At 38.2% G+C, this 26,590-nt stretch overlaps 1 protein-coding gene across 5 annotated transcripts in view; it reads left to right on the top strand.

Moving 5' to 3' along the window:
• LOC129767789 (RNA binding protein fox-1 homolog 2) overlaps nucleotides 1-26,590 on the top strand; it is a 663,095-nt gene that overhangs the window by 129,474 nt on the left and 507,031 nt on the right. For all 5 annotated transcript variants that reach the window (XM_055768981.1, XM_055768979.1, XM_055768982.1 and 2 more), the window contains exon 2: nucleotides 2,944-3,636. In XM_055768981.1, coding sequence (XP_055624956.1) covers nucleotides 3,268-3,636 — 369 coding nt within the window. In that variant the 5' untranslated portion in view covers nucleotides 2,944-3,267. The remainder of the gene's footprint in view (nucleotides 1-2,943; nucleotides 3,637-26,590) is intronic.

Below are 26,590 nucleotides of genomic sequence, written 5' to 3'. Positions count from 1 at the left end.
AGGACAGAAGTTGGGTGTCGAAGAACAAATTGTAGAGAACTAGAGAACTTTAATCCAATCGATAGAAACAATAATGTTTAATATGAATTTCTGGGATAAAACTAATACAGGTAAACTTCGATATAACGTACATTTCACTTTTAAAATTGTACGTTATATCGAAGCATAATAAAGTACTCACAAACTTAGTCTATAATACTTTATTGTGTTGCTTTTTTAGTAAAGTTAATGAATAACTTCAATCAGAAGATGAAGCCAGTCTTTCTCATGATGTTTCCCTTCGTACTGTTGATTAAAACTTGATTCATTTAGAATCCGGATTCACAAAACCAGCTGTATTTCGGGATTGATTGAAAGTACAAAACTTGTTTTAGCATCACAATACAGATATTCCATTGTTCTATTAGAGAAAAAATATTGAAAAAAAATTTCCTTTACACTTTGGAAATGTGTACGTTATATCGAGTTACGTTATATCGAGGGTACGTTATAACGAGGGTACGTTATATCGAAGTTTCCCTGTAATGACATATTGAAAATTACCAACTTTTAAGTTTTTCACTTCCAAAATGTTATTTAAATACACTAATTTAGATGTTCCAATACTTTATTCTTTCGCATACTTTTTAATGTAGATCCAGTTAGAGGCAACAGAGTCTGAAACAACAAAAAGTTCTATAACTCTGTCATTGTTGAAATTCAAACATATGCGTAGAAGTATTTTTATCATCAAATATGATCGTCTATCATCTCCTGAGAGATTCTGAATAAATTTATTTTTTTCGTATGAGAAAGGTGTGACTTTAAGAAATGAATCAAAAAATTAAATTCTACTTTTATATTTAAAAAAAACGAAAATATATGCATAAAAACGAATAGAACAATGTTTTTGACTCGATAAAATACAGAATTCGATTATATACAGTTCAAAGTTCGTAAAAAGTTCGGTATGTATATTAGCAAATTTCGAAACTGTAAGAAAGTATGAAACGCTGTTGAAAACTATAGAGAAACTGCTATACGCGATGTCCAGAACAACAACGACATACTGCTTCGCATAGTAGTTTCAAAACAATTGATTGTTATTTCAAGCAATAATTCCAAGAGTATAAATCTAAACATTTAATTTTTAAACGATTTGTTAATAAAACTTGTCATTATCGATGCGCGTTTTTATTAAAAACATAATCGAAGTTACAGAAAGACATAGACAAGTTTGTTAGAAAATACATTATATCGTTCCTATTACACGATATTGCAATGAATTCGAAGTTTTGAGGTAAGTTTACTGCTTGCTTGCTCGTACAGCGAAATACAGCAAAAATGTACAGTGTTGTCTACCGTAAATTTCTTGGTGGAAGGAGTAATATTACATATCAATCCAGTATATAACGTGTGAACGTTAAGTTATGAAATATCATTAAAGATAATTATACAGTAATTCAAGTGAGAATGAAAATATCTTATAATTTATCGAACATTGCATCGCTCACCCAATCATCACATTATATTCACATAAACTTAAACTCAAAACATATGAAGGAGTGCCTTATGAATCTGCTTCAAAATAATGTCGACGATATTAATACAAAAAGTGCGACACACGGATCGCGCGCATTTCTAAAATATAGATTCTCAAATGAAATACGCTTGAGGAATTATTTGCATTCAAATTCAGTAGCACACACTGAATTTGAATGATTCAACTGCAAACTGGCACGTGAATCTCATATGCTACTGAACCAAATATACTGCTTACAGCCTACGTTCAGGGGATAAAAAAGAATTGCTAGACTCTCTTCCAAATAGTCTCACGACTTTTTAGCGTTATGAGTACAAATTCTTCAGCACATATGGATGGTCACAATCGTTTTCACTTTTATTTCTCGTGTGGTATCTTCAGCGCGAACAGCAGTTGCTTGGTACGTTAGTGTGAGAGCTTTAGAGCAACTGAACTGTTTTACGGTTCGTTCATTCAAATTTGAATGAATGGTGAAAGCACTGGTCCCAGTATATTTTTTGTGGATGATTTTCATTCTGATAAAGTAAAAAGTAGAAAAAATCAGGAAAAATCAGGATCATTTCTGAAAAATCAGGCAAAATTGAGTGTTTGTCCGGATGTCAGGGAACGTGCCAAAATGTTTGGGAAATCCTGAAAAATCAGGAAGTTTGGCATCTCTGTCTATACCATAAAATGATCGTACTCCAACGGATTCAACTTGATGCATATTTTACCGACGTCCGGCTATGCATCCCGGAGGATACATAGTCAGTTTGTATTAAGCGAAAAATAGTGAACTACCAAACTTTTGCCTTCAACGCGGTTCGGATGCAGCGCACAAATTCCGCACACACGAAAACACGACCACCAAACTGCAATTTTCCCTCTAATGCTTCCGACCCTTTCCAAATACATATTGGAAAATTCGCTCGACCCCACTTTGGATGGGATGCGGCCGGCTGGTGAATATTCCACGCTGAGCGCTATTTGTGTCTGGGCAGGACGAAAAAATAACTCGCACACCCATAAAAATAAATTAAACTTTTCAGTACAACGACCATCGAATGACGTTCGTGGTGCAGCCTGAATTCCGGGACATGTGTTGGAGTAATTATTGTGGCGGGAATTAGGACCACAGAGTGGGACGGGAATGTTCAACATATATGTCCCCCATGCGAAACAACTGAAAAAGTAGTTTATTTTTATGGGACGGTTGGCACTTTGGTTGGGCGGGAATGTTTGCCGAGTGGTGGACAGCCAGTACAATGTTTTGGAAACAATGCATGAATTGATGTGGTAGCGGAATGTGAACATAATATTCTAGGACTGATTGCGATTGGAGATTCGCTTTAATATGTTCGCTCTTTTACTGCATTACACACATAATACCATATTTCACACGCTGGGCTCATATTGTATTCTATTTTTTTTCACCATTGCAGGACAACGGAAACAAAGGACGCATCAGCACAAAGCGCGCCGCAAGCTTCGTCATCGCCATCATCATCAGCATCATAATCAACATCAAAAACATCAACAAGAGTACGCCCAACACGTTGATAAGGCCTCTTACTTATTCCGTCATTTCTCGTAAACTCAGTGTATTGTGTTACGGAGAGTCGCACACAGTTTCCCTCGCTCCAACGTGTATCTTCAACGTACGATAGAACACTCTAGCGAGCGCCAGATAAAATCACATACCAACAGCCACAAACCAACACGTTATCTTCCAACTCCGGCCACCTTTCCCACCATCCCCTCCCTCAATGCTGAGCATCAACGCTCCGGATGCAGACAGACTTCAATCGTTCCCTTCGTCAACGTCAGCGGCAGTCTCAACGGCCATCTCGGAAAACCGTTTCCCGGTTGAAGTTCTCTCCGAAACCACCCCACGAATACTGCTAGCTAGTGACAGTGACAGTGCGGACAGCTTCCACCCACCAGAGGCAGCCGAGCGAGTGGTTGTGCTCCGTGCAGAGCAGCCGACCATTGCTGACACCAGCGCCATCGGTTCCGACCCAGAGGACACCGATCTAGAAGAGATGACCACCGTGGCGGCCGTTACCGCAGCTGCCAATAAAGCAGTTGCAGCCCTCATAGAGTACCGTCAGAGACAACAGCAGCAGAACAATAATGTGAGTACTCATCTCAATAATGTTACAGCAGCTGATGAAAGACAGCAGCATCCGCCGATATTGGCGATAATTGCGTGGGACGGGGGGAGGCGGATGTTGCGGTCGAAGCACTGTATGCCACCGTTCCCTCAGGGATAATAGTAATAATGTTGCGGTTTTATGAGGTTGTTTCTCAGAGTTCAGCCCAAAGCAAAAGAAGTGACAGCGATTGCTAAGCTGCGTCTGGGCACCGGGATTAACTGGATATATAGCCGGTGGTGACGTGAGGGCTATAATCATTGACGTTAATGATAGCCGTACGCTAATCTTCCTAGACAGCGTACACGGGCTGGGAAAGCTCGTGTTGAGATGATGTTATGATGCCTTCTGCGTGACAATTACAAGCTCCGTTTATTTACACGGACGTTGGGTTTTCGTGAGAGCTGACGGCTCTATATTTGATGAACTTCATTACTAACGAAATTGTTATTGTATATATTGTATAAAGCGTACTTCGATTCCAAATTATTTTCTTGAACAAAACCTGGAAATGATGTTATATTTACTCAGCCCTGACCTACATCTCTAAAGGCTACGATGTCACGTGTTTTAATAATATAAAAAACAAAAATAGGAATTACGGCCAAAACACGTATTGTCCATCTGCATGATGGTTTTGTTGAAACGGAATCGAAATTTTTATCAAACATTCATTCTGGTGCACATCATGATTGATAGCCAAACCAGAGGGCTTAAACCTCTCTAGAAAATGGAAATGCATCACTTTTCATTCAATCTCATTTTTAACACTCCTATAGGGGAAGGGGGGGGGGTATGCCCGACCCCCTAAGGAAAAGTATTGTTTTGTGAGATCTGCGGGCACATATTGATATGTTTCCTCCACAGAATCATTGTCTAGTTTATTTGCCATGAGATATAAGGAACATCAGTACATTTAAACGGTAATTTTCTCAAGTAATAGTCAATTTAAAAAACTGCCATAAAAATGAAGCTCATCAACCAGTGCGGGTGAAACCGGCACCCCATGGAGGTAACACCGGTACCCTATGAGGTAAGACCGTCATCTCAATTTCTCAATATATATACTTGGCAACAGATAAACCAGTTTGAATGTGACAGTCGGTAAAAAGAAGGTATTCTAATTCTAAATGTCGCTGTCGAGTATGGTTCGAATCGCTCAACCGATTCCGGAGATATGGTCGGAACAAGTTCCGATGAACATGGAATATGGAGAAGAAATCACCAAACCACACCACAATTCAATTACAAGTTTAATGGAATCTAGGACCACAATGAACACTTACCATTGCTCAGTTTTTCTTCTTACTTGAATCAACATCCGTCATACGACGCTTTTAATCACACTAGGATTCGACTTGAAATCACAGAGAAGAATGAGTTCATGACTGTAGGTGAATTTTTTCAGGTTTTTGTGATTATGATGTCAATAAAACTAATTAAATTATGTTTAGTTGTAATTAGTTTATTATTTTCGTTAAGACCATACAGCCATTATTTTTCGTTCAATGATGAAGTTCATTAAATTTTATCGAACAGCTTAAATCCAACATTAAATTTACATCAGTAGTTCAAAAGTCGTGGAAGCACGTTTGATAGAAACTCCACTAACAATAGCCTCTTTTGCAAGGGTGAGGTTCTCCTGGGACCAATTCCCTCGATTCGTTTTCCTTTGGTAGCTGCGAGGCATCTGAAATTGATGGAAAATATGTCTTAGGAACCTTCAACTAAACGCAAACCATGCCGGGATCTCTCACCGAAAGGGTGACGGACTTACCCCGACATCACACATTTTTCAAGAAGACTATTTCTATTAGTTTATTGCTTTAACTTACCTCAACTCGAATCCCAGTGATTGCTAACAATTCAGGGGACAAACTGTAGAGCAACGGAAAATAATTTGAAACCGCGTTCAACAATAAAAGCTTAAACTTCACTGACGGAAAATTACATCCGGCTACATATCATCGGCACTCGCGTTTGTTTTGATTTATATTTTGACAATTGACGGATCACGGTAGGTTCGATGTGATTGAACACGTCAAAAATAATAAATACTAACATGTAGAGTATTCAAAAACGTAGTTAATCAGAGTTTTCTAGTAAAACTTAGGGGGTGCCGGTCTTATCCTCAGTGGCGGGCTTACCCTCCCTTCCCCTACTCGCGCATTGGTCTGTCAGACCGGGAAATCAATAATCCGTTCATATCTCAGAAAATATCAACACTACGACTTTGCAATTCTCTCTAGCTTCGTTATTCGTCGTTCGTCATCGTTTAGCGTATCGCATGTCTTGGTACAAAGGGGACGTGTGTCACCTTTTTAACACTTTTGGTCTGACACACCGACGCGAGTATAGGAGTAACTTTTTTGGACAAGTGCCTTTTTTCATATTCTAGAATATTGTTGAATGAAATGTATAAAATAATGTTAGTGGCGTGAAATATTTATTGAATATAATGCATAAGATCATTACCGGACTTTTCTTATTTGATTCCAGTCCTATTTGTTACTGGATTGAAAGGATCCATGTATTAACTATTCGTTGATATATTACGTACGTTCAAAAGCAGTTCGTCGTTAGATACGTACGTTCAAAAGCAAAATATATATGTTTGACTTTCGTATAATTATTCGCTAAATATTAGGCTGTCAAAAAAGTCCTGCGGTATTTCCGCGAGGTGTCGTTGTAAGCGAGTAGTTCTAGTTGTATTCATTGTATCGAGTCATACTATAGCTTGTTGGAAAGGTATTTTTGCGCGCTATAAAGTGTTTTGTTTGGTTAAGACGTTCGTGAGTTATAGTGTCGCAAATATGGAGCAAAATAAAGAGAAAATCCGACATATTTTACAGTACTACTATGACAAAGGCAAAAATGCATCTCAAGCTGCCAATAAAATTTGTGCAGTTTATGGACCCGATACAGTTTCCATTTCCACCGCACAACGATGGTTTCAACGTTTTCGTTCTGGTGTAGAGGTCGTCGAAGATGCGCCACGCCCCGGAAGGCCTGTCGTCGAAAATTGCGACAAAATCGCTGAATTAGCCGAGAAAGACCGGCATAGTAGCAGCCGTAGCATCGGCCAAGAGCTGGGGATAAGTCATCAAACCGTTATTAACCATTTGAAGAAGCTTGGATTCACAAAGAAGCTCGATGTATGGGTGCCACACACGTTGACGCAAAAAAAAACATCTTTGACCGTATCGACGCATGTGAATCGCTGCTGAATCGCAACAAAATCGACCCGTTTCTGAAGTGGATGGTGACTGGCGATGAAAAGTGGGTCACTTACGACAACGTGAAGCGCAAACGGTCGTGGTCGAAGCCCGCTGAAGCGGCTCAGACGGTGGCCAAGCCCTCATTAACGGCCAGGAAGGTTCTGCTGTGTGTTTGGTGGGATTGTCAAGGAATAATCTATTATGAGCTGCTTCCCTATGGCCAAACGCTCAATTCGAACCTGTACTGCTAACAACTGGACCGCTTGAAGGTAGCACTCATGAAGAAGAAGCCATCTTTGATAAACAGAGGCCGCATTGTCTTCCATCAGGACAACGCCAGGCCACACACTTCTTTGGTGACGCGCCAGAAGCTCCGGGAGCTCGGATGGGAGGTTATTTTGCATCCGCCGTATAGTCCGGACTTTGCACCAAGTGACTACCACCTGTTTTTGTCCATGGCGAACGAGCTAGGTAGTCAGAAGTTAGCCACAAAAGAGCTTCTATAACAGGGGTATTATGAAGTTGACATCTCGTTGGGAACAAGTCATCGAACAAAACGGCGCATATTTGACTTAAAACAGATGATTGTAACTAATTTTATGAACAAATGAAAATTCAAAAAAAATACCGCAGGACTTTTTTGACAGCCTAATATAATGATCATACATATACACACTTGTGAACGAATTTCACTTGTGGAAGAATTGTAAACAGTAAACTATAAACTAATCGGTGGCTTATGGTAATTTTTAACAGTTACAGTTTCGGGGATATTTTTTATAATGGACAATATCGACAAGAAAACAAGAAAAAGAAAAAGAAGCTCCTAGAAATCCTTTTATATAATCTTTTTATGCCCATCTCTATCTTAGTTTGCCAAGAATACAGAGACAAAGAATATTAGAAATATGCAAACTTTATATTCCACAACCTTTATCATCTGGTAATTATCTAGAAGGGCGTTATACATTCTTCTCTTCGATAAAAGACCCGAAAAACACGCAACAACTGCATGAAATGTAAAAAATATGTTTGTTTCGAGCATGCAGTTATGCTATGTTCTGATTCCTACTCCAATGAAATCACAATCGATTAATACGTTTTTTATGTTATTTTATAGCTCTTTATACTTCCATGAATTATATTCAGTTGCTTACTTTTAATGAATAACAGTGAAAAATTCGAATTTCGTTATTTGTATTGGAGTATCAAAAATTACTCTATTTTGAGGAGGCTGAATTAGATGACTATTAAAACATAATAAAGACGAAGAAAATATATATTTTGGAGTTTTTTCATTCAATCATACCCTCTTCTTCAAATAAATACCAATAAAGCCAGAAAAATACACAGTGGCAACATCACTGAGAAGTTCAATTTTCGGTCTGTGACACCGTGCGCGAGTATACGTGTTATGATTTTGCACGCGAGTACAGGAGGGTTAAATTTATATTTTATGTTTGGAAAAGCAATAGAACTATCAATGGAATAGTATCGATCGTTTCCGGGAATGCGCGTCTTCGAAAGAGTCGTCGTTCGTCTTTGAAAAATCATAACTAAAAACGAAAAAATACGCCTCTCTGGTTTCGGCATCTGGTTATTTGAAAAATCCTCAGCTTTCCAGAAAAAAAAAATATATATAGCGCCTTTGGTCCCGAGACTATGAAAACAATAAAAAACTAATACAATCAACAATAACGAGGGGGGTCTCCGTAGCCACATTGGTTGCGCGTTCGCTTAGTAAGCGATCGATCGTGAGTTCAAAACTCAGGACCCTCATTGACCATCTTTGTGTTGTTACAGAATAGCTACGTCCACGCAACAATCATCAGCGATGGAGATCGATCCACGGTCGAAATAAGATCGATTCATCCATACAACTGCTCTGCTCTGCAAGACACATCGGGCTGCTGTTCTATAAATAACTCAACAATAATCAATCAACTGTCTCCGCTGTCCGGTCTAACTAGATAATGGAAGAACAGATAGAAAACTCTTACGCCTAAATGGGCTGCTACTGTGTAAATGTGTACCATATGGAATGGTATAGAAGAAATACTGGCGAATGGCAATTGTGTAATGTACTAATTATAGATATGATAACCATGTGACATGTACACGATTAAAATTCGGCTCTGTTACAGCTAAAAATGCTAATGAGCCTTAAATAAATAAATGGGATAAAAAAAAACAATAACGAGAGCAGATATCAAATTTTCTGCAGCTGTAGTATTTTCACAAAAATATGATTGGTTTTAATATGATATGTCGATCATCTGAATCTGTCCAGTAGTTCAAAAGTTATGAATTTGAAAAAAAAAGTAATTTTTGGAAAAAAAGAGAAAAAAAAAGTTGATTTTTCGGACAACCCTTAAATGAAAATGGTCACCCTACTGAAAAAATTGAAAAATACGGGTCTAATTTTTTGCGATAAAGAACAAAATGGTCATCTCGAATTTCAAAAAGTTACCCCAAAAAAATGATCACCACCTCGATAAAACACCCTATGCCGAATTTCAGCTCAATCAGACTTAAGGGAGAGTGGCGCAAAGCGGTCAAAGTTTGAGTTTTTTTGAAAATCTAATAATCACACAAGGGGGAAGATAAAGAAAATCGTGGTTCTCGAAAAAAAAATTTTGATGCCAAATGGTTTGCATGGAACATGATTGCATGAAACTTCGATATCTAGTGTCATCTCGAAAAAAAAAATTTTTAGTGAAAAATCAGCACTCTAGGATCTGGTTTTTTTTTTCGGAGTACGAAACGAAAAGTATGGTTTTGAGTGCAAATAATAATAGTTATCTCGATTTTTCTTTCGGAACTTGCTACGAAACATTGATTTGCACGATAGTATACCCTATGCAAAATATCGGCTCCTTCGGACTTCATTTATAGGTGTCACAAACGTAAAAATTTGAGTTTTTCTCAAAAACCAAAAATCACAGAAAATCAAGTTTTTCAAAAAAAAAATTGATGCCAAATGTCTTGAAATTGCATTACTCGTCGAGATTTACAGTTATCTCAATTTTTTTTTTGTAAAAAAAATGTTTTTTTTGGCCTTGAGCGTTTTCCGCCAAAAAAATAGATTTTCGACAAAAAAATTTTTTTTAGATAACCGTAAATCTCGACGTGACATGCAATTTGAAGACATTTGACATCAATTTTTTTTTGAAAACCTCGATTTTCGGTGATTTTTCGCTTTTCAAAAAAAAACTCAAATTTTATCGTTTGTGACACCAGTAAATGAAGCCCGAATGAGCTAATATTTTGCATAGGGTATATTATTGTGCAAATCAACATTTCGTAGCAAGTTTCGAATGAAAAATCGAGATAACTATTCGAGGTGGTCAACATTTTGTGTTTGGTAAAATTTAAGGGTCGATTTTTTCCCATACATTTATTGGCACCCTAATGTATATTCATGACTTTTACTCCTCACTTAACAATGACGACGAACTTCCTGGGTGGACTATGGGTTTCATTATTTCATTATACAATTTATTGGTAACAGTTCAGCTGAAAAGCTCATAAGGTTGACGTCTAGATGGCGCCTCTTGCAAAAATCTACTTGAATATCACAAAGCACCATCAATTCAATGGATACGTGTCAAAATTTGACAGCAATCGGTCGGTTGGTTCGTGAGTTACAACATTGAGAGTGAAGCAACTTTTGTTATTGTGAAAAAAATGTAAAAATCACAAATCAATGGAAACGATGGCAAAATTGCATGAATTGAGCTTCGAATTACTTCCGCATCCACCGTCTTCTCCAGATCTGGCCCCAGCGACTGTTTTCTGTTCGCGGACCTGAAGTGAATTCTCGCTGGCAAGAAATTTAAGACCGATGATGTAGAGATTACCGAAACTGAGGCCTATTCTAGATAAACCGAAAGAGTACTATAAGAATGGTATCGAAAAGTTGCAAGATCACTATAATCGATGTATTGCCCTCGAAAGCAATGATGTTGAATAATAAAATTGAATTTTTCAAAAAAAAATAGTTGTGCGGTGTTACCTTATAAACTTTTCAGCCGAACTGTTACATGAATCTTTGCTTAAACTAAGTGGACATCACATGTACACATGGAAAATTAATTACATTTTTTTTTCTTTGTTTTTTCAAAAATATTTTGGACTAACACCATTTTTTGCTATCCAACTCAATAGCAAATCCAATTAATCTTATCAAGCAGCTTTTATTTGGTTCCAAAAACGTCCCTGTAGGACCTTCCTACACAGAGATATTTCGGTTTGAATAATTTTTCAGGTTAATTGGATTTGCTATTGAGTTGGATAGCAAAAAAAGGTGTTAGTCCAAAATATTTTTGAAATCGATTTCTCATTTCTTCTCCATATTGTTGCCCACTTCACCTACACACACCAAGATACAAATATTTACGTAAAATATTCTAATTCTTGAAAGTTGTAGCTCCAAAATGATACGCATCCCATCGATATTGTGCTCCCGTGGCCGAGTGGTTAGCGTCCCACACTATCATGCCGGGGGTTCTTGATTTTTCAAGGAGTTACAGCATGTCAAAAATCATTTAAAATTTCCGACTGCGTACTCTGTTCCTCTAATTTTTTTGTCGATTGTATATTATTTTCTTCAATATAAAAAAAATGTTATGGAGTGCCGAAATCGCCGAATTTCATCAATCCATCATGAATTGACTGAGCAATAAGCGTTTGAAATTGGACTATTTTCACAATGTGCTCGATTTTCGATTTTCAAATTGTACCCCAATATGTTCCGGAAAGACGTAATCCTACGTCACATTTTCACAATGTGCTCGATTTTCGATTTTCAAATTGTACCCCAATATGTTCCGGAAAGACGTAATCCTACGTCAAAATAATTTTAAAGGGTAGATTAGAAGATCAGTCATTGAACAGTTCTGCGATTAGACTCATGAACGTGCGCTTAGTGAGAAAACGTGGATGTGATAACGAAAAATAAATTTTGGGTGGGACGAAATTTGCCGGGTCAGCTAGTATTAAAAAAAATACACATAACAGTTCGGCTGAAAAGTTTATAAGGTAACACAGTAAAACTATTTTTTTGTCAGCATAATACAGCGATACAGCGATTATAGTGATCTTGCAACTTTTCGATACCATTTTTATAGTACTCTTTCGGTTTTTCCAAAATAGGCCTCAGTTTCGGTAATGATTTCATCATCGGTCCATTCCATTTTTTCCACAATAACAAAAGTTGCTTCACTCTCAATGTTGTAACTCACGAACCAAGCGACCGATTGCTGTCAAATTTTGACACGTATCCATTGAAAGATGGTGCTTTGTGATAGTCAAGGAGATTTTTGCAAGAGGCGCCATCTAGACGTCAACCTTATGAACTTTTCAGCCGAACTGTTACAATAATTCAACATAAACGGGGTATATTGCATGTACGTCTCGATGTCAAAGTTGTGCTGGCTAGGATACCATGAGTAGAATGTAGATATTGTTACTGCAACTATTGGAGATATCTTCGGTTAAGTCATACAACACAACGAAATTCAATTTTACTAACATCGAAGTGAATCATCTTAAGACCCAAGATATCATACTTGATGTACTGTATTGATTCAAATGATGTATTGATCAATTTAGCTTTCCCAACGATCATTATTTAACAATTTCATGCTGTCAACTGAAGACTTATGAGTTGTTTTTAATCTCTTGCAATTAATGTCCACTAACAGTTCTGGCAACGCTTCACACAAAAACGGCTTCTAATGTTGACGGTGCCAGAGATTACAGCGCAACAGCCCACAACCCGGCCGAATCTTTCCCAGATGATTTTTGAAGCGGAAACTCTCTGGTTAGAAAGATAGATTCAGTGTATTACATCGGCTCATGTGTTAAAATTAAAAAAAATTGTTATTCGTTGACCTTGGTAGTATTTTGATTGTATACTGAGCGAATGACCCCTCGAATGTCGAATGTATTTCCGACCAAATTTACTAAGCCTTTATATCCTTCAAATAATACCTCAGATATTTCCATCCACAAAAAAACATAGATACTCAATGAATATTTTCCCACCGCCCAGCATAGGTGATAAAATCTCCGATCCATCGGGAAGAAAACCAACGCGAAAAAAAAATGGCATTAAAAGTAATTGGACGAATTGAAATTGTCCCATGAATTTCAATTTATTATCATTTGCCTTTTCGATGAGTCTTCTCCCCAGCGTTGAACAATTTGTCCTCGGCGAAAGTCAGCCTGCGCAAGCAAAACTTTCCCCATAAGTACACACACACACACATTGCTGTGTTCGTGGGCAGCGTTCGTAAATTACGCTAATAAAGAAACGATGGCTTCCGGAATGATTATTTGGTAGAGCGGGGCATCTATCGCAGCGCCGCTGCGAGAGGGTGTCCCAGTTCGAAGTTCGAATTGAACGCGTAGCTCCGTACAAATAAAAAGATGTCCTAGATGTGTTATTCCATAGGGAAATGACAAAGACAATCCAGCCCGAAAGTGGAAAGAGCACCCGACAGTGTTTGATGAAAAAGTTCGGTTAAAATGAAAAATGCTAAGGGAGGCGTTTATTTGAGTTCTCGCTCGACGGGTTTTCATCTTCTTCCAATGATTTATATTATTCAATTATTATGATTATTTTTTCAATTATTTTGTCTTCACGATAGTCCTCGTTTTATTTTTTATGATAATTTTTAATGGTGTGCGATGATGCTGCCACTTCTTCAAATTTTTGATTGCGTATAAAATAATCGATGAACATTGTAAAATATGGGAATTAGTTAATCGTGGATCTTCCGAGATCATTTATCAATAGCTACGAAAGCTGATTGAGATTTCTTGCTATACATTTTCTGTCATCGCGAATCAACTATACGCTTGGCCTACGGCAAACCCGCTAATCTCCAGCATCCGGGCTCCATCACATCTCCGCCTCCGCCAAACCCAAAATCTGCTTCAGTGTGTCGCTGTCAGCCGAGGAATTGCTTCGCCAATTTGATTTGCAATTTTTCATTTCCGCTCCGAAGCCATTCGCAGCGAATTTGCTTCGCGTGATTTTTACTCTGCATTGGCTTGGCTTCTTGGCGTCACACTTGGAACGGATAAGCAGCTAATGGAGGAGGAGAAATGTGCTGGAAATTAGATTAGTATTTTGAGCAAATTTTTCAATTTTCATCATCCCCGATCCGGGTTTTCTCGCTCTCTCGGTTGTAATGGAAATTTATTATATTAATGGATTATATCGATAGCAATCTGATTCGTACGGATTGTACGAGGTGAGCCGCGGAGGATTCATCGAGGATTGAAAGTGTCCTTTAAATTATATTCATACTTCGCGATTTTCGACACTGATTGATTTTTTTTTTCTAATATATGTTTCATTGAGTTTCAATAAATTAATTCGACATTGAAAAATTAATTACACAGAACTTTTTTGGAATCAAGTGCCTTTGCTTTTCCGCCTACTTCCGGGAATGATGTAGATCGTAGGGCGTTCTCTAAATGATTTCACGTCATATCTCACGAGCAGATAATGAAGAATTTTTATTGCGAGTGCGTAGGACCGATTCACGGCGCGCTTGTTCCGTGACGCTGAAGTGTCAGCATATAAACTTATCTTGAATACAAATGCCTCCTGTAATCCTATACACTCTTATCGAAATGCAATCTTTATCTCCATGAAAGTCCCCTTTTCACTTTGTTGGCATATTCTGGCTGCAGGAAGAAAAAACTTTCTTCACTTAATTATTCCTCTTTAATTTACAGCATAAATACATAAATTTCAATTTGCAGCAGTTCCTCTTGCTCAATCTGTGTAAAAAATTGAGTTAGGGTACAGAAAACCGGAGACAGTCGGAGAGAAAAAGAAACTTCCTGCGTGAGGTGAAAAGTTTTTTTTTTCACTTTCTGCTTGTTCCTTTATCCGGGTCTGCACACTTTTATTGTGCGGAAAATTTATGAAAAGCAGGCACCATTTCGAGAACTTTTATTATCGTTCTTTGTCCGGGCCCTTCCCCTTCGGGTGTAGGTAAGTAAAGTCTTGTCCAGTTAGAATCCGTACGGAAGAAATCATTTATATCTCGGAGATAGAATGACATACAAAAAAGAGTGATCAACCAAAAGAAAGATATATTCTTGCACTTTTACAAAAAAATGTCCTTAAAATTATTTTTCTTCATTTCTGATGAAATTTCTCACTTTTCTGGTGATTCCTCCCATCAAACGTTGCACAGCGGCAGTGTCGACCTCTGTGGCCAGTTTTTTCCAGAATCTGGTCATCCCTGCAGCGTCCCGAGCCATTTTTCCGGTCTTCTTTAGCTTCCGCTTCATAATCGCCCAATATTTTTCAATTGGGCGGAATTGGGGGCAGTTTGGTGGGTTGAACTCCTTCTCGATAAAATCCACCCCGTTGTCGCGGTACCACTGGAGAACCTCCCGGCTATAGTGGCAACTCGCTAAGTCAGGCCAAAACTTAACGGGACCATTGTGTGCCTTTATGAAAGGCAACACACGCTCCTTCAGGCACTCTTCCTTGTACAATTTCGAATCCATGGTCTTTGTAGTGATGAAAACCGGCGTCTTCGCACCACAGGTGCATATACCCTGCCAGATCATCATCTTCTTGGCAAATTTGTCCATGAACATGAACTTGAATTTGGCGGGGACATCGCCTCGTGCCGTGGAAAGATAAAATTTTTGTCCCGGAAGTTGGCCGAAGTCCATTTTTACATAAGTTTCGTCATCCTGGAGCAGGCATCCATGGTACTTCGTTAGTACCTGATAATACAACTTACGAGCGCGAGTTTTCGTCACTAGACTCTGCTTCATCGTCCTATTTGGTTGCTTGATTGCTTTGTAGGAATGAAGTCCAGCTCGGTGAATGATTCGTCGAACGGTACTACGAGCGGCACCGTATTTCTGAGCGATATCATGTTCGGACAGTCCAGGGTTTGCTCTGACGGTTCTCAACACCTTCCAATTCAGCTGACGATCGTAGGTTCCGCTTCGACGCTTCTTTTGAACCGCCCGGTCCACGCTGTTCCGCTCGCGGAATCGTCTGAGCACATCACATACGGTAGTTTTAGCGATATCCAACTGTTTCGCGATCTTCGCACCCGACCACGTTGGATTGTCAACGTGGGTGTGCAAGATTAATTTTCTTCTTCTGTCTTCCATGTGGAATAACTCCGGACTTACGGCACGAAAAAATTTGAAACTTTTACCACCAGAAGAGGAAACATTTGTAAACAAACCGCTGTAAAAACTTTCTTGCAGCGGCCACTGACTGTGCCGCTGTAAAATGTGCAACGCGTACGGATTCTAACTGGACAAGACTTTACCACTGAGTACCGAAACAGAACACAAAAAAGGTAGAGAAAAAATATCGAATCACGTGGATGCGTAGGACGGGACCGGCAACTTTCCGGGCCCTAACTATGATAATATTGTAATCTGATGTAAACAATGTTAATAAAAGTTCCTGTTTTGCTCGGTGTGAATTTTAATACATAGGGGTCAACAAAAATGTTTGATTGGATCAGAAATAAGTGTTGGTATATGGTGCGCCTCGTGGTTACTTTTGCCAAGAAAATATTTGTCATCCCTTTCGTTTATTCGATTGAGGGCTTACTAGCGGTTTCAGCATGTTTTGTTGCAAGCATCAGAGCGTTTGGTAAGCGGGCATGCAGCCTTTTGGCAACGAAGGTCCTACAGGAATGGTTGATATTTCATAATTATGAAACTCTATTAACAAACACGTCATTGACGAACGCACAAACTTTTACATTTTTTTTTTTTCAAAATTCACTGTTTGAATAATCATATTCCCCGTTTATATTCTGAGTAATACTTATAGATAAGTCACGGTAGAATTTATAAATAAACGTACTATCAGGAGTGCAAATAATATATGTATAGAGAGTTAGTTGTCTGGATGGTTTGGCAAGAAAATAATAATACTACAGAAAGCATCATGAATTTTTTGCGTTTTTTTAAGTTCTGTTATTGGGATTGAAACACCTTCTGCACACATTTACTTAGAGCCGAATTTATTGCCCAATCAAAATTGCTGATATATTTTTCGAATAGCTGATCGGTAATGGATTAGTTAAATTTGTTATTGGTTCGGTTTTGAATGTATCGTCTTAGTCCACTAAACTTTATATACATTTTTTGAAAATTGATCTCCATTGATGCAATCCAAATACCATTTCCTAGTAGAGATCCTCGAGGGGAAAAATAGTACATGATATTGTTTCAAAAAAGCTTACAAACACGATAAAAAGCTTCCGGAAATTGTTATACTATGACCAATTAGCCATATAAACCAGCTTTCATTCGGATCTAAGAACGTTCCTATAGGACCTTTCCGTACAGAGATATTTAAGTTTGAATGAAAAATTACCCCTTCGTCTTTGATGATGAATTATTCAATAAACAACCATCGCACCACAAATCGAAAAGCAGTTTTGAAAACTCCAATAAATTCTGCACAAGGATAATTTGTTACTTTGACGTAATTATTTAAAATAAATTTTAAATAATTTTTTTGCATCGATTTCAAAATGAAGCCAAAAACAGTTTTTTTTTAGTGAAGTAATTGGAGTAAATTTGAGGAGCATTTAATCGAAAATCTTACTAAAAGTACAAAATCCTACGCGACTCTCAAATGAACGATTCGTAACTTTAGACTTTACGAGTTTGTGAGTGAGAAGTGCGTGTATGCGTGGAAATGCATATGTATACGTGTGAGTATCATCACTCCTTGCAAAAATAAATAGCTTAAAAAAAACTTAAAATAGCTTGGAAATGAGAGCTTCTAATTTTACAAAGTGGTTTTACAAACACGTACTCAACAGCGACTGTGGCGAATTTTTTTTAAAGACATTTGAACTACAATTACGGCTATCGTAACGTAATTCTACGTCAACTGTACGGTCATGTCTTGGGCACATTTTTGCATGCTCGAACAAAATTGCATACTTTCTATGATAATAAGGCAATTATCTCTTTAATTTTGCGTTTTTGGGTAAGGAATTTGTGTGTTGTGTGTGTGTGTGTGTGTGTGTGTGTGTGCTTATGCGGGAATGCGTTTGAATATGTGTAAGTATCATAATTTCTTGCAATTCTCAAATACTAATCAACTATCGGTATGTAAGGGTCAGTTGTAAAGAATCTATGTTTATGAAAATGGATTTCTGCCTATCTTTCTGTGTGTCTTTTTGTATGACTGAACCGATCGACATGAAAAGAATTTATTTATGGGATTATGGGGACTCGAAAACTAACCAAGCAAATGGAACCAAATTTGGCATATGGAAGTTATAAGTGGCCATACAGGTCGGACTCGATTATATACAGACTTGATTATATCTGATTCGATTATATACAATTTTGGACTGGATTATATTCAGTTTGAAAAAAAGTATTTTTTTATATTTCAAATATGACTTACTTAAAGTAAAAAGGTAACCTTTCAACGTTAAGGTGAAATTTAAGTGTCTATTACATGTACAGTGGTGTAAAAATCGTGATTTTTGAAGGTTTTGCTTGGAATTGTTTGTTATCGATATAGCAGCCAAATTAAGAAGTAAAGGGTGTGTCACATCAAATTGCATCACGGAAAAAACGTTGTAGAAATTTAATTTTTAGGAATTATATCTTCAGCTTTCGCTTATAATCAGATAAGAGTGTATAGATCACGTTGGCCATGCTTCACTGTCAATTTTTCGTAAATTGGGAAAATCTTTCAAGTGAAAGTAACCTAATCGACTTCTGTAGCGTACTTTTTAATGCAGAGCCAGTTTGAGGCAACAGAGTTCGAAACAAAATATAGGTCTATAACTCTGTCATAGCTGAAATTCGAACATATGCGTAGAAGGATTTTTTTCATCAAATATGAACGTCTGTCATCTCCTGAGAAAATCTGGAGAAATTTATTTTTTTCATGTGAGAGAGGTGTTTTCTGACTTTAAGGGGATGAATCAAAAATCAAATTCTTCTTTTTTATTCAAAAAACGAATAATACATGCATTAAAAACGAATAAGAAAAAAAATTTGTTTGACTCTATTATATACAGGATTCGATTATATACAGTGAAAAGGAATCAGAGACTGTATATAATCGAGTCCGCGCTGTATATGTTTTTGTTGTGGCACTGTTGTGAAACGCATTGTACGCATTGAGCAGACTTCTCATTCTCTCAGAATGACTATCAGTTTGAAGACTTTGTACCAAAATGATGCCAAGCAGAGATTGAATTAAATCCGGCTTCTACCATGCAAGGCTGTTCCACATAACCACGCTGTCATTCCAATTCACGAGAATATTACATCGCATTATAAAATGAAATTGAATCTTATAATTATACATGGAAAGTATTTTCTGATAACAAAACGGAGAGCGTTAAAACTGCTGGTTCACGTGAAACCTTTGATGCGCGCTCTTTTGCAAAATGTCTCTTATTTTGCTCTCTTATATTGCTCTTATTTTGCTATGGCATATGTAGAAAGACGCGTCCACATCACGCCAATCGGCCTTGGCCGCCCGATAAAGCCGACTAAATGTGGACGTACCGCCCGGGCTTGCCGACGTGCCGAAAACCGACTCGAATCAAACCGAACCCAACCCGAAACAAGTGGGTTTGGTTCGAGAAAGTCGAACCAAAACAAAACGTAGTAAATTAGCGTTGACGATATTGTGCTTCGTGTGTTCGTGACGGCTTCGTGCATCCGATGGGGCTTCGGCTTCGTGCACCGGATGGGGCGTCCACATTACATAACGAACCGAATATGCCGCCTGGTACAGGCCGATCGGCATCATTCGGCATAATGTGGACGCGCCTTAACACACAAAATCCGCTTCTTGCTTGAGTAAATGCTGCACCAATATAGGTGGATAGCGCTTCTAACGATACTTTTAAGCTTATTTGGTCGGGGTTCTGCCAAAACGAACCAAGCGCCAAAAACATTATTTTGAGATATTTCGATTTGAAGTTTGGGCTCCCACAAATTGACAGTATCTGATCAAATCTATCATTTTATCGCTCACGTATTAAAAACACTATGTCAAACCTCATACTCCTTTTCATGCTGTAAGCATCTTCGTTAATTTCTGATTCAGAACCTTTATGAAAATGTGTAAAAAACTAAATTTCGTTGCTGCTAGACACGCAAAACTTCGTTCTCTTTGCAGTCAGGACGAACCAAGTACATATTAACCATAAACATAATATCATTACACAACACATTGGTATTTTGTAACGGCCTTGGACTAATTTAATGAATGGTATATATATATATATATATATATATATATATATATATATATATATATATATATATATTATATATATATATATATATATTGACTAACGTTTGATGTTTTTGACAAAATAATATCTTAATAAATGAAAATAAATTGATTGAGGAATGCATTACACTTTGTTCGTTTTGGTTGAATACAATTTAAAAAAATGCAGAAAGAAATTTCCTCCGACTTGCACTGTGATCACGCGTATTCTAGAGCTTGCCACTCAGAATGCATTCAAGACGTGTTATTTGGCATAGAAATCTCAACTAAGTACTAATAAAAATGACGCAAGTAATACTACGTTGAGACGGCGAAGTTCCTCTAGGAACATTAGTGCCATTGAAGAAGAAGAAGAACACATTTAGCCTACTATTTTTATTTATATAGATTAATTACTTTCAGAAACGTTTCGAATACCTCACATCAGCTTTTGGATACTCGTTGCTCAACCTGACCAACCATTTTATTACACCATATCTTCGGCATACCTTGTCGCCTTGCCATTCTTCCGTTTGACAGTTACCCGATATTTATAGTTAGGCATAAATATGGAGTGATTGGATGGGTTGAGTTCTTTTTCGACGCAATCGATCGTTGTCATGACACCACTGCAGTGTATCTCTGTAAAAGCCGAATCTGGCAAAGCTACCGGAACCGACTTCACCGAATCTTCGTTCGCTTTCTATGTATGCAGCTGTGTATATCTTTATTCACAAAATTCACAAAAACAAATTTTGGGGGTCTTCGTAGCCTAATTGGTTGCGTGTCCGCTACTAAGCGAACGATCATGAGCTAATAACTCAGGGCCCCTAAACTGACCATCTTTGTGTGTTATTCTAGCTACTACGTCCACGCAACAATCATCATGTGTCGGTTATCCCAGTCCCTTACCGCTCACATTACGATCTGCTGCATCGGTAATTGGTGCTAATTCTAACACAGCAATGGAAGCCTCATATCAGCAGTCCCGTTGTGAACAGTCCAACTGTGAACATTCGAACAATAGGAATATTCTAACGCCGAAAAAGGCGGCATGTGTTGTGTATCGATAGAATTGGAATATTCTTAGGCCTAAACAGCTACTGTGTTATACATAAAAAAAAACAAATGTTTATCGATGGATAGGAATCTTAAGCCTAAATAATATACAACAATAGTTATCTTAACATAAAAATGTATACGAATAAATTCGGCTCTGTGACAGCTGAATTGCTAAATGAGCCTAATAAACGGATGGGATAAAAAAAATTGTACTCGTTGGGGACATCTCATGGACCCTCGTAATCTCATAGCATTTCTGACCGGTAAGTTGCCCAAAACCCAAGTAAGCTTCAGTGGTACCTAGTTGGAATCTTCCTGTAGACTTTCAGAGCGCGTGTTTTGACCACAATGTTTCACTTGGGCGCCAGGTTCGATTGTTTGATGGCGTGAAAAGTACGAAAACTTTTTCGCAGACGAATCCTTCAGAAGATATTTCTGCGCGAAGTGTGTTTCATTTCAATGTGGTCATCCGGAAATCGGCGATTTGAAAATGGAAAAGTTAGTTTATCCACATACAACAAAAAAAATTTGAACTTGGCCGCGTAAGATTTTGAATAATGATGATTAATTTTTTTTAATCTTCCATCTGGAAACCTTTCCGAACAATTTATTATTAAAAAAAAAGTGTGAATCGATCAGTAGGAACGCTGTAATGAAATTAGCAGAGAATTCCGATGGTAACTTAAGAGGTTATTCTAGTGTAGAGGTCAAGTTTCTGAACAAATAAAACAAAGAATATTTTTATTTCCATTATTTAATTTATTATGATTTTTAAATACAAAAATAATTAATCGAAAAATAAAAATTAAAAATTAGAAAAAGTTATAAGCTGGTAAAGCTAGTAAAGCTGGACTCCAAGTCCACAAAAACTATAACGCCATGTCTTACCTAATTTCGGTCCTACTGGTCCAATTAGTAAAGATGCCACTAGGGTATCAACCTCGGCTGGTAAAATTTATTTTAGTCCACATTGAGGCTGTTTGCAAAAATAAATAGCTTTTGAGCACGTCGATCACATTCTTTTAAAACAATAAAATTTAAAAAAAAGCTGATTGGTCTGAGCTTAGGGGCACGGACGAGATCTTGACATAGGACTGTGATTGTGTGTAGAAATTGCATTTAAATTGAGTTTTTCGTTGTTCGAAATCTGTTTTTTTTTTTCTCTTTTGATACATCAAATGGATGCCCTGAAAAAAACCATTTCCTGTATGTACTTGTATCCATTAAACGGGTTAGATGACATAACGTGGTAGAATTCGGTACCGCATTCTGTTCAAAAATGTACACAAAAATACCATTAAAGCCATAACAACCCTTTTCTTCTGTTTATTCAATCATGCAGAAGAAGACAAAGAGTCATCATGTATCATTTTTAAACAAAAGTCTAAATAGTTAAGACCTACATAAATAAAAGCCTGAGTCAAATCAATCTATGACTACAAAAATATATTATAGATAAAAATAGCATTATCTCCTTCGTTATCACGTTGTTTGGAACATTGTTTGTAATAACTTTATAGCCCTGTATGATCGCGACTACTCATAATCTGATTTACGTGGGTATACCCTTTCGATCTTCTAAATCAGCAGCTATTTAAATTCATTTGATGCATTTTCACATAACCAAACAACATACTTGATATTATGAAATGGTGAAAGGTATTCTATTGACGGGAGAGGGGCGGAAAATAATAATGATATTCAGTGAACAAAAGTTTTCTAATCGCTCGACCGTAACAAAAATTGGTCCATCTGAGAAAGTGGTACGGAATTTCTTTAAATAAAGGGTGTGTCACATCAAATTGCATCACGAAAAAAACGCTGTAGAAATTCGCCCAGTAGACCGATCCTTTTGAAAATTTTAGACAGTAAAATAAAAACTATTAAACAACTTTTGGCATTTTCTTTTTATTCATACTTCGAGCCCAAGCCCGTATGCTCGCACCTTCCTCTTTACCCCGTCCATAAGGTTCTGTACAACGTCAGGTTGTAGTTTTTTTTTGAACAGAAATCCATTTTCTCTTGAAGTCCGGCTCCGATTTGACAACTTTTGGGTTCTTCCGGAGGGCCTGCTTCATAATCGCCCAATATTTCTCTATTGGGCGAAGCTCCGGCGCGTTGGGCGGGTTCATTTACTTTGACACGAAGGTGACCCCGTTGGCTTCGTACCACTCCAACACGTCCTTTGAATAGTGGCACGAATCGAGATCCGGCCAGAAGATGGTCGGGCCCTCGTGCTGCTTCAATAGTGGTAGTAAGCGCTTCTGTAGGCACTCCTTAAGGTAAACCTGCCCGTTTACCGTGCCGGTCATCACGAAGGGGGCGCCCCGCTTTCCGCAAGAGCAGATCGCTTGCCACACCATGTACTTTTTGGCAAACTTGGATAGTTTCTGCTTGCGAATCTCCTCCGGAACGCTGAATTTGTCCTCTGCGGAGAAGAACAACAGGCCCGGCAGCTGACGAAAGTCCGCTTTGACGTAGGTTTCGTCGTCCATTACCAGGCAATGCGGCTTCGTCAGCATTTCGGTGTACAGCGTCCGGGCTCGCGTCTTCCCCACCATGTTTTGCCTTTCGTCGCGGTTAGGAGCCTTCTGAACCTTGTATGTACGCAGGCCCTCCCGCTGCTTGGTCCGGTGGACGAATGAACTTGACAAATTCAGCTTATTGGCGACATCCCGGACCGAACTTCTCGGATCACGTCTAAACTGCTTAACTACGCGCTTGTGATCTTTTTCACTGACAGAGCATCCATTTTTGCCGTTCTTCACCTTCCGGTCGATGGTTAGGTTCTCGAAGTACCGTTTTAGTACTCTGCTGACCGTGGATTGGACGATTCCCAGCATCTTACCGATGTCCCGATGTGACAACTCCGGATTCTCGAAATGAGTGCACAGGATTAATTCACGACGCTCTTTTTCGTTCGACGACATTTTTCTAAACTTACGAAAAATTGACAGTGAAGCATGGCCAACGTAATCTATACACTCTTATCTGATTATAAGCGGAAGCTGAAGATATAATTCCTAAAAATTAAATTTCTACAGCGTTTTTTACGTGATGCAATTTGATGTGACACACCCTTTAGTGCCAGAAATATGGGATATAACGACCAACAAATGGGAACACCCAAGTTACTTTACGTCTTAAAGGTCGAATAAGACACGAAGCAACCAGGAAACGATGTCACGCTCATATATTAAGGCAGAATCGGTTGTTCCAGTAACGAAGAGGCATATTACGCGCATCTTGAATGAGTCACCAAACATCATGTGGAAGAAACCTCAAGGTAAGCCGAAACTGACCGCCACCCATAAGCAGAACCATCTCATTTTCGCCCGGCAATACATGAAATGGAAACTAGAATGGAGAAATGTTATATTTTCCGGCGAAAAAAGTTCAATTTGGATGGTCCTGACTGTTACAGTTGCTATTGGTACAATTTAAGTCAGCGGCATGTCGTGAGATCGAAGCGAAACTTTGGGGGCGGACAGTGTAGGGAGCCGTTTCCTATCACAGCAAGCTTCTTATTTGTTTCATTTTCACCCGAACGAACTCCGAAAAGTATCTTCAATTACTGGAGGACGTTTTGATTGGCAATATTGAGAATAACGCTACCGAGGATATCGAAAGCATGGTTTGCCGAGAATGACATTCCGCTTCTTGAATGACCTGCTGGCAGTCGATTGCAATCCCATAGAGAACCTATGGAGAATCTTGGCCGAGATGGTCTATGCAAACGGATGACTATTTGACAACATTTCCAGTCTCAAGGCAGTAATTCAGGAATGTTGGGCTATAATCAATATGGCAACACTTTAAAAGCTGTCTGACTCGATACCAAATCGAGTTTTCAAAGTGATCCGAAATGGAGGTGGACATACTAAATATTAGCTACCGATTGGACTCGAAATTTGCCGCACAAATTTTCTTTTATTGAAATTTTAGGATGCGCCTAAACGAATGTCCACCCTTATTCCACATATTTGAATTACTTAGAAAACAAAAAGTGAATTTATAGTTTTTTTTCGAATGAATTCGATGAAAATAAACAATAATCTTTTTTTATGAGCAAAACTGTACAAAGAATTGACTTATTTTTAAAAATATTGAGGATAAATAGAGTGCGGCTAAACATTTTTCCTTAACTTCCTTTCCTAACAGAATGAATGAACTAAATAAAACAATCAAGGAGAAGAGGATTGCTCACCCAACCTATTTTGTTTCAATTGTCCAGTTGTGTGTTAACTTTAACCCAACATTAAATTCAGAATTATTCTTGGAAATTCGAAAGCACAAAGATTTTTTCGTCGGAGTAACAACAATAGATCACATATAATGAATACAGACGGCATAAGAGGATTACCCTGGCTGAACCTTTCCCTTTCCCGGCAGATTAATGTAATCCGAAATAAATGCCCAAACATCTGTTTGCTTTTACGTAATATTATTTTTTTTTGCTTGCCTCCTGACATCTCTTCAACCCTCGAGAGTGAAAACCGTCAAACTCTATGTTTGCATCAGCCAACCGTCGAACCGTCGTACCAACTGACCTGCCGGGAAAAAAACTGTCATTTGTGGTCCGTCTTCGAGAAAAAAAAACCTTACTGCTGCTCTTGTGGCTCCTGCTTCTACTGGCAGGGCAAAAACTCTCAATTGACTTTATGAATTTATGACGAGAATCCCTAGGGCTATTCAGAACATAAGTAAAGTACGGCAGCCAGTGAGTGAGTGTAACAACCGGGAGGCTCTGCTTGAGAAGGGTAGGTCGATGCTGGTAGGATGGATTAAAGACCCACATACGCATTGCTCCTTTCCTCAGTTTTCCCCAATGGAGAAGAAAAGCTTTTATGGAAAGATACTTTAACCAGAGCGTATGTGTGTGTGTTATATAGTGTCACAAAACGAGAATGAAACAACCCCTACTATTTGAGCAAGACTAGGTATTTTTTTTCTGTTGTTTCCACCCGCATGAAGTCAACAAAGTGAAATTTTCCCCTCTGTTTCTCAAACTTTTCCTAGTCGGCAAAGAAAAATACTCAAACGTAAATTTCAATTTGTTCCACAGGTTTCTCACGGAAAGCTATCAAGTTTCTTCCGAGAGCTCAACTGACAGTTGGCCGGTGTTCGGTGAAACTTAAGAGATTCTGTTCTTTTTGTTCGATACTGGCTTTTTGCCCGTTTTGAGTTGGGCCAACTAACTAACACAGATATGATCAGACCGAACGCTGAATTTTAGACAGCACCAGTCTGCACTATTCATGAATCCAGATGATGATCGATTTTTGTTCTTGGCCAACATTTTTTTATGGCTTAGATTAACTTTGTTCCTATCCTCTAAAACTTAGTTTAACAAAACATGTCGTGAAAATAATATAAACAG

Source organism: Toxorhynchites rutilus, chromosome 2, assembly GCF_029784135.1.
Source record: "Toxorhynchites rutilus septentrionalis strain SRP chromosome 2, ASM2978413v1, whole genome shotgun sequence".
NCBI lineage: Eukaryota > Metazoa > Arthropoda > Insecta > Diptera > Culicidae > Toxorhynchites > Toxorhynchites rutilus.
This window is presented reverse-complemented; position numbering and strand designations above follow the sequence as displayed.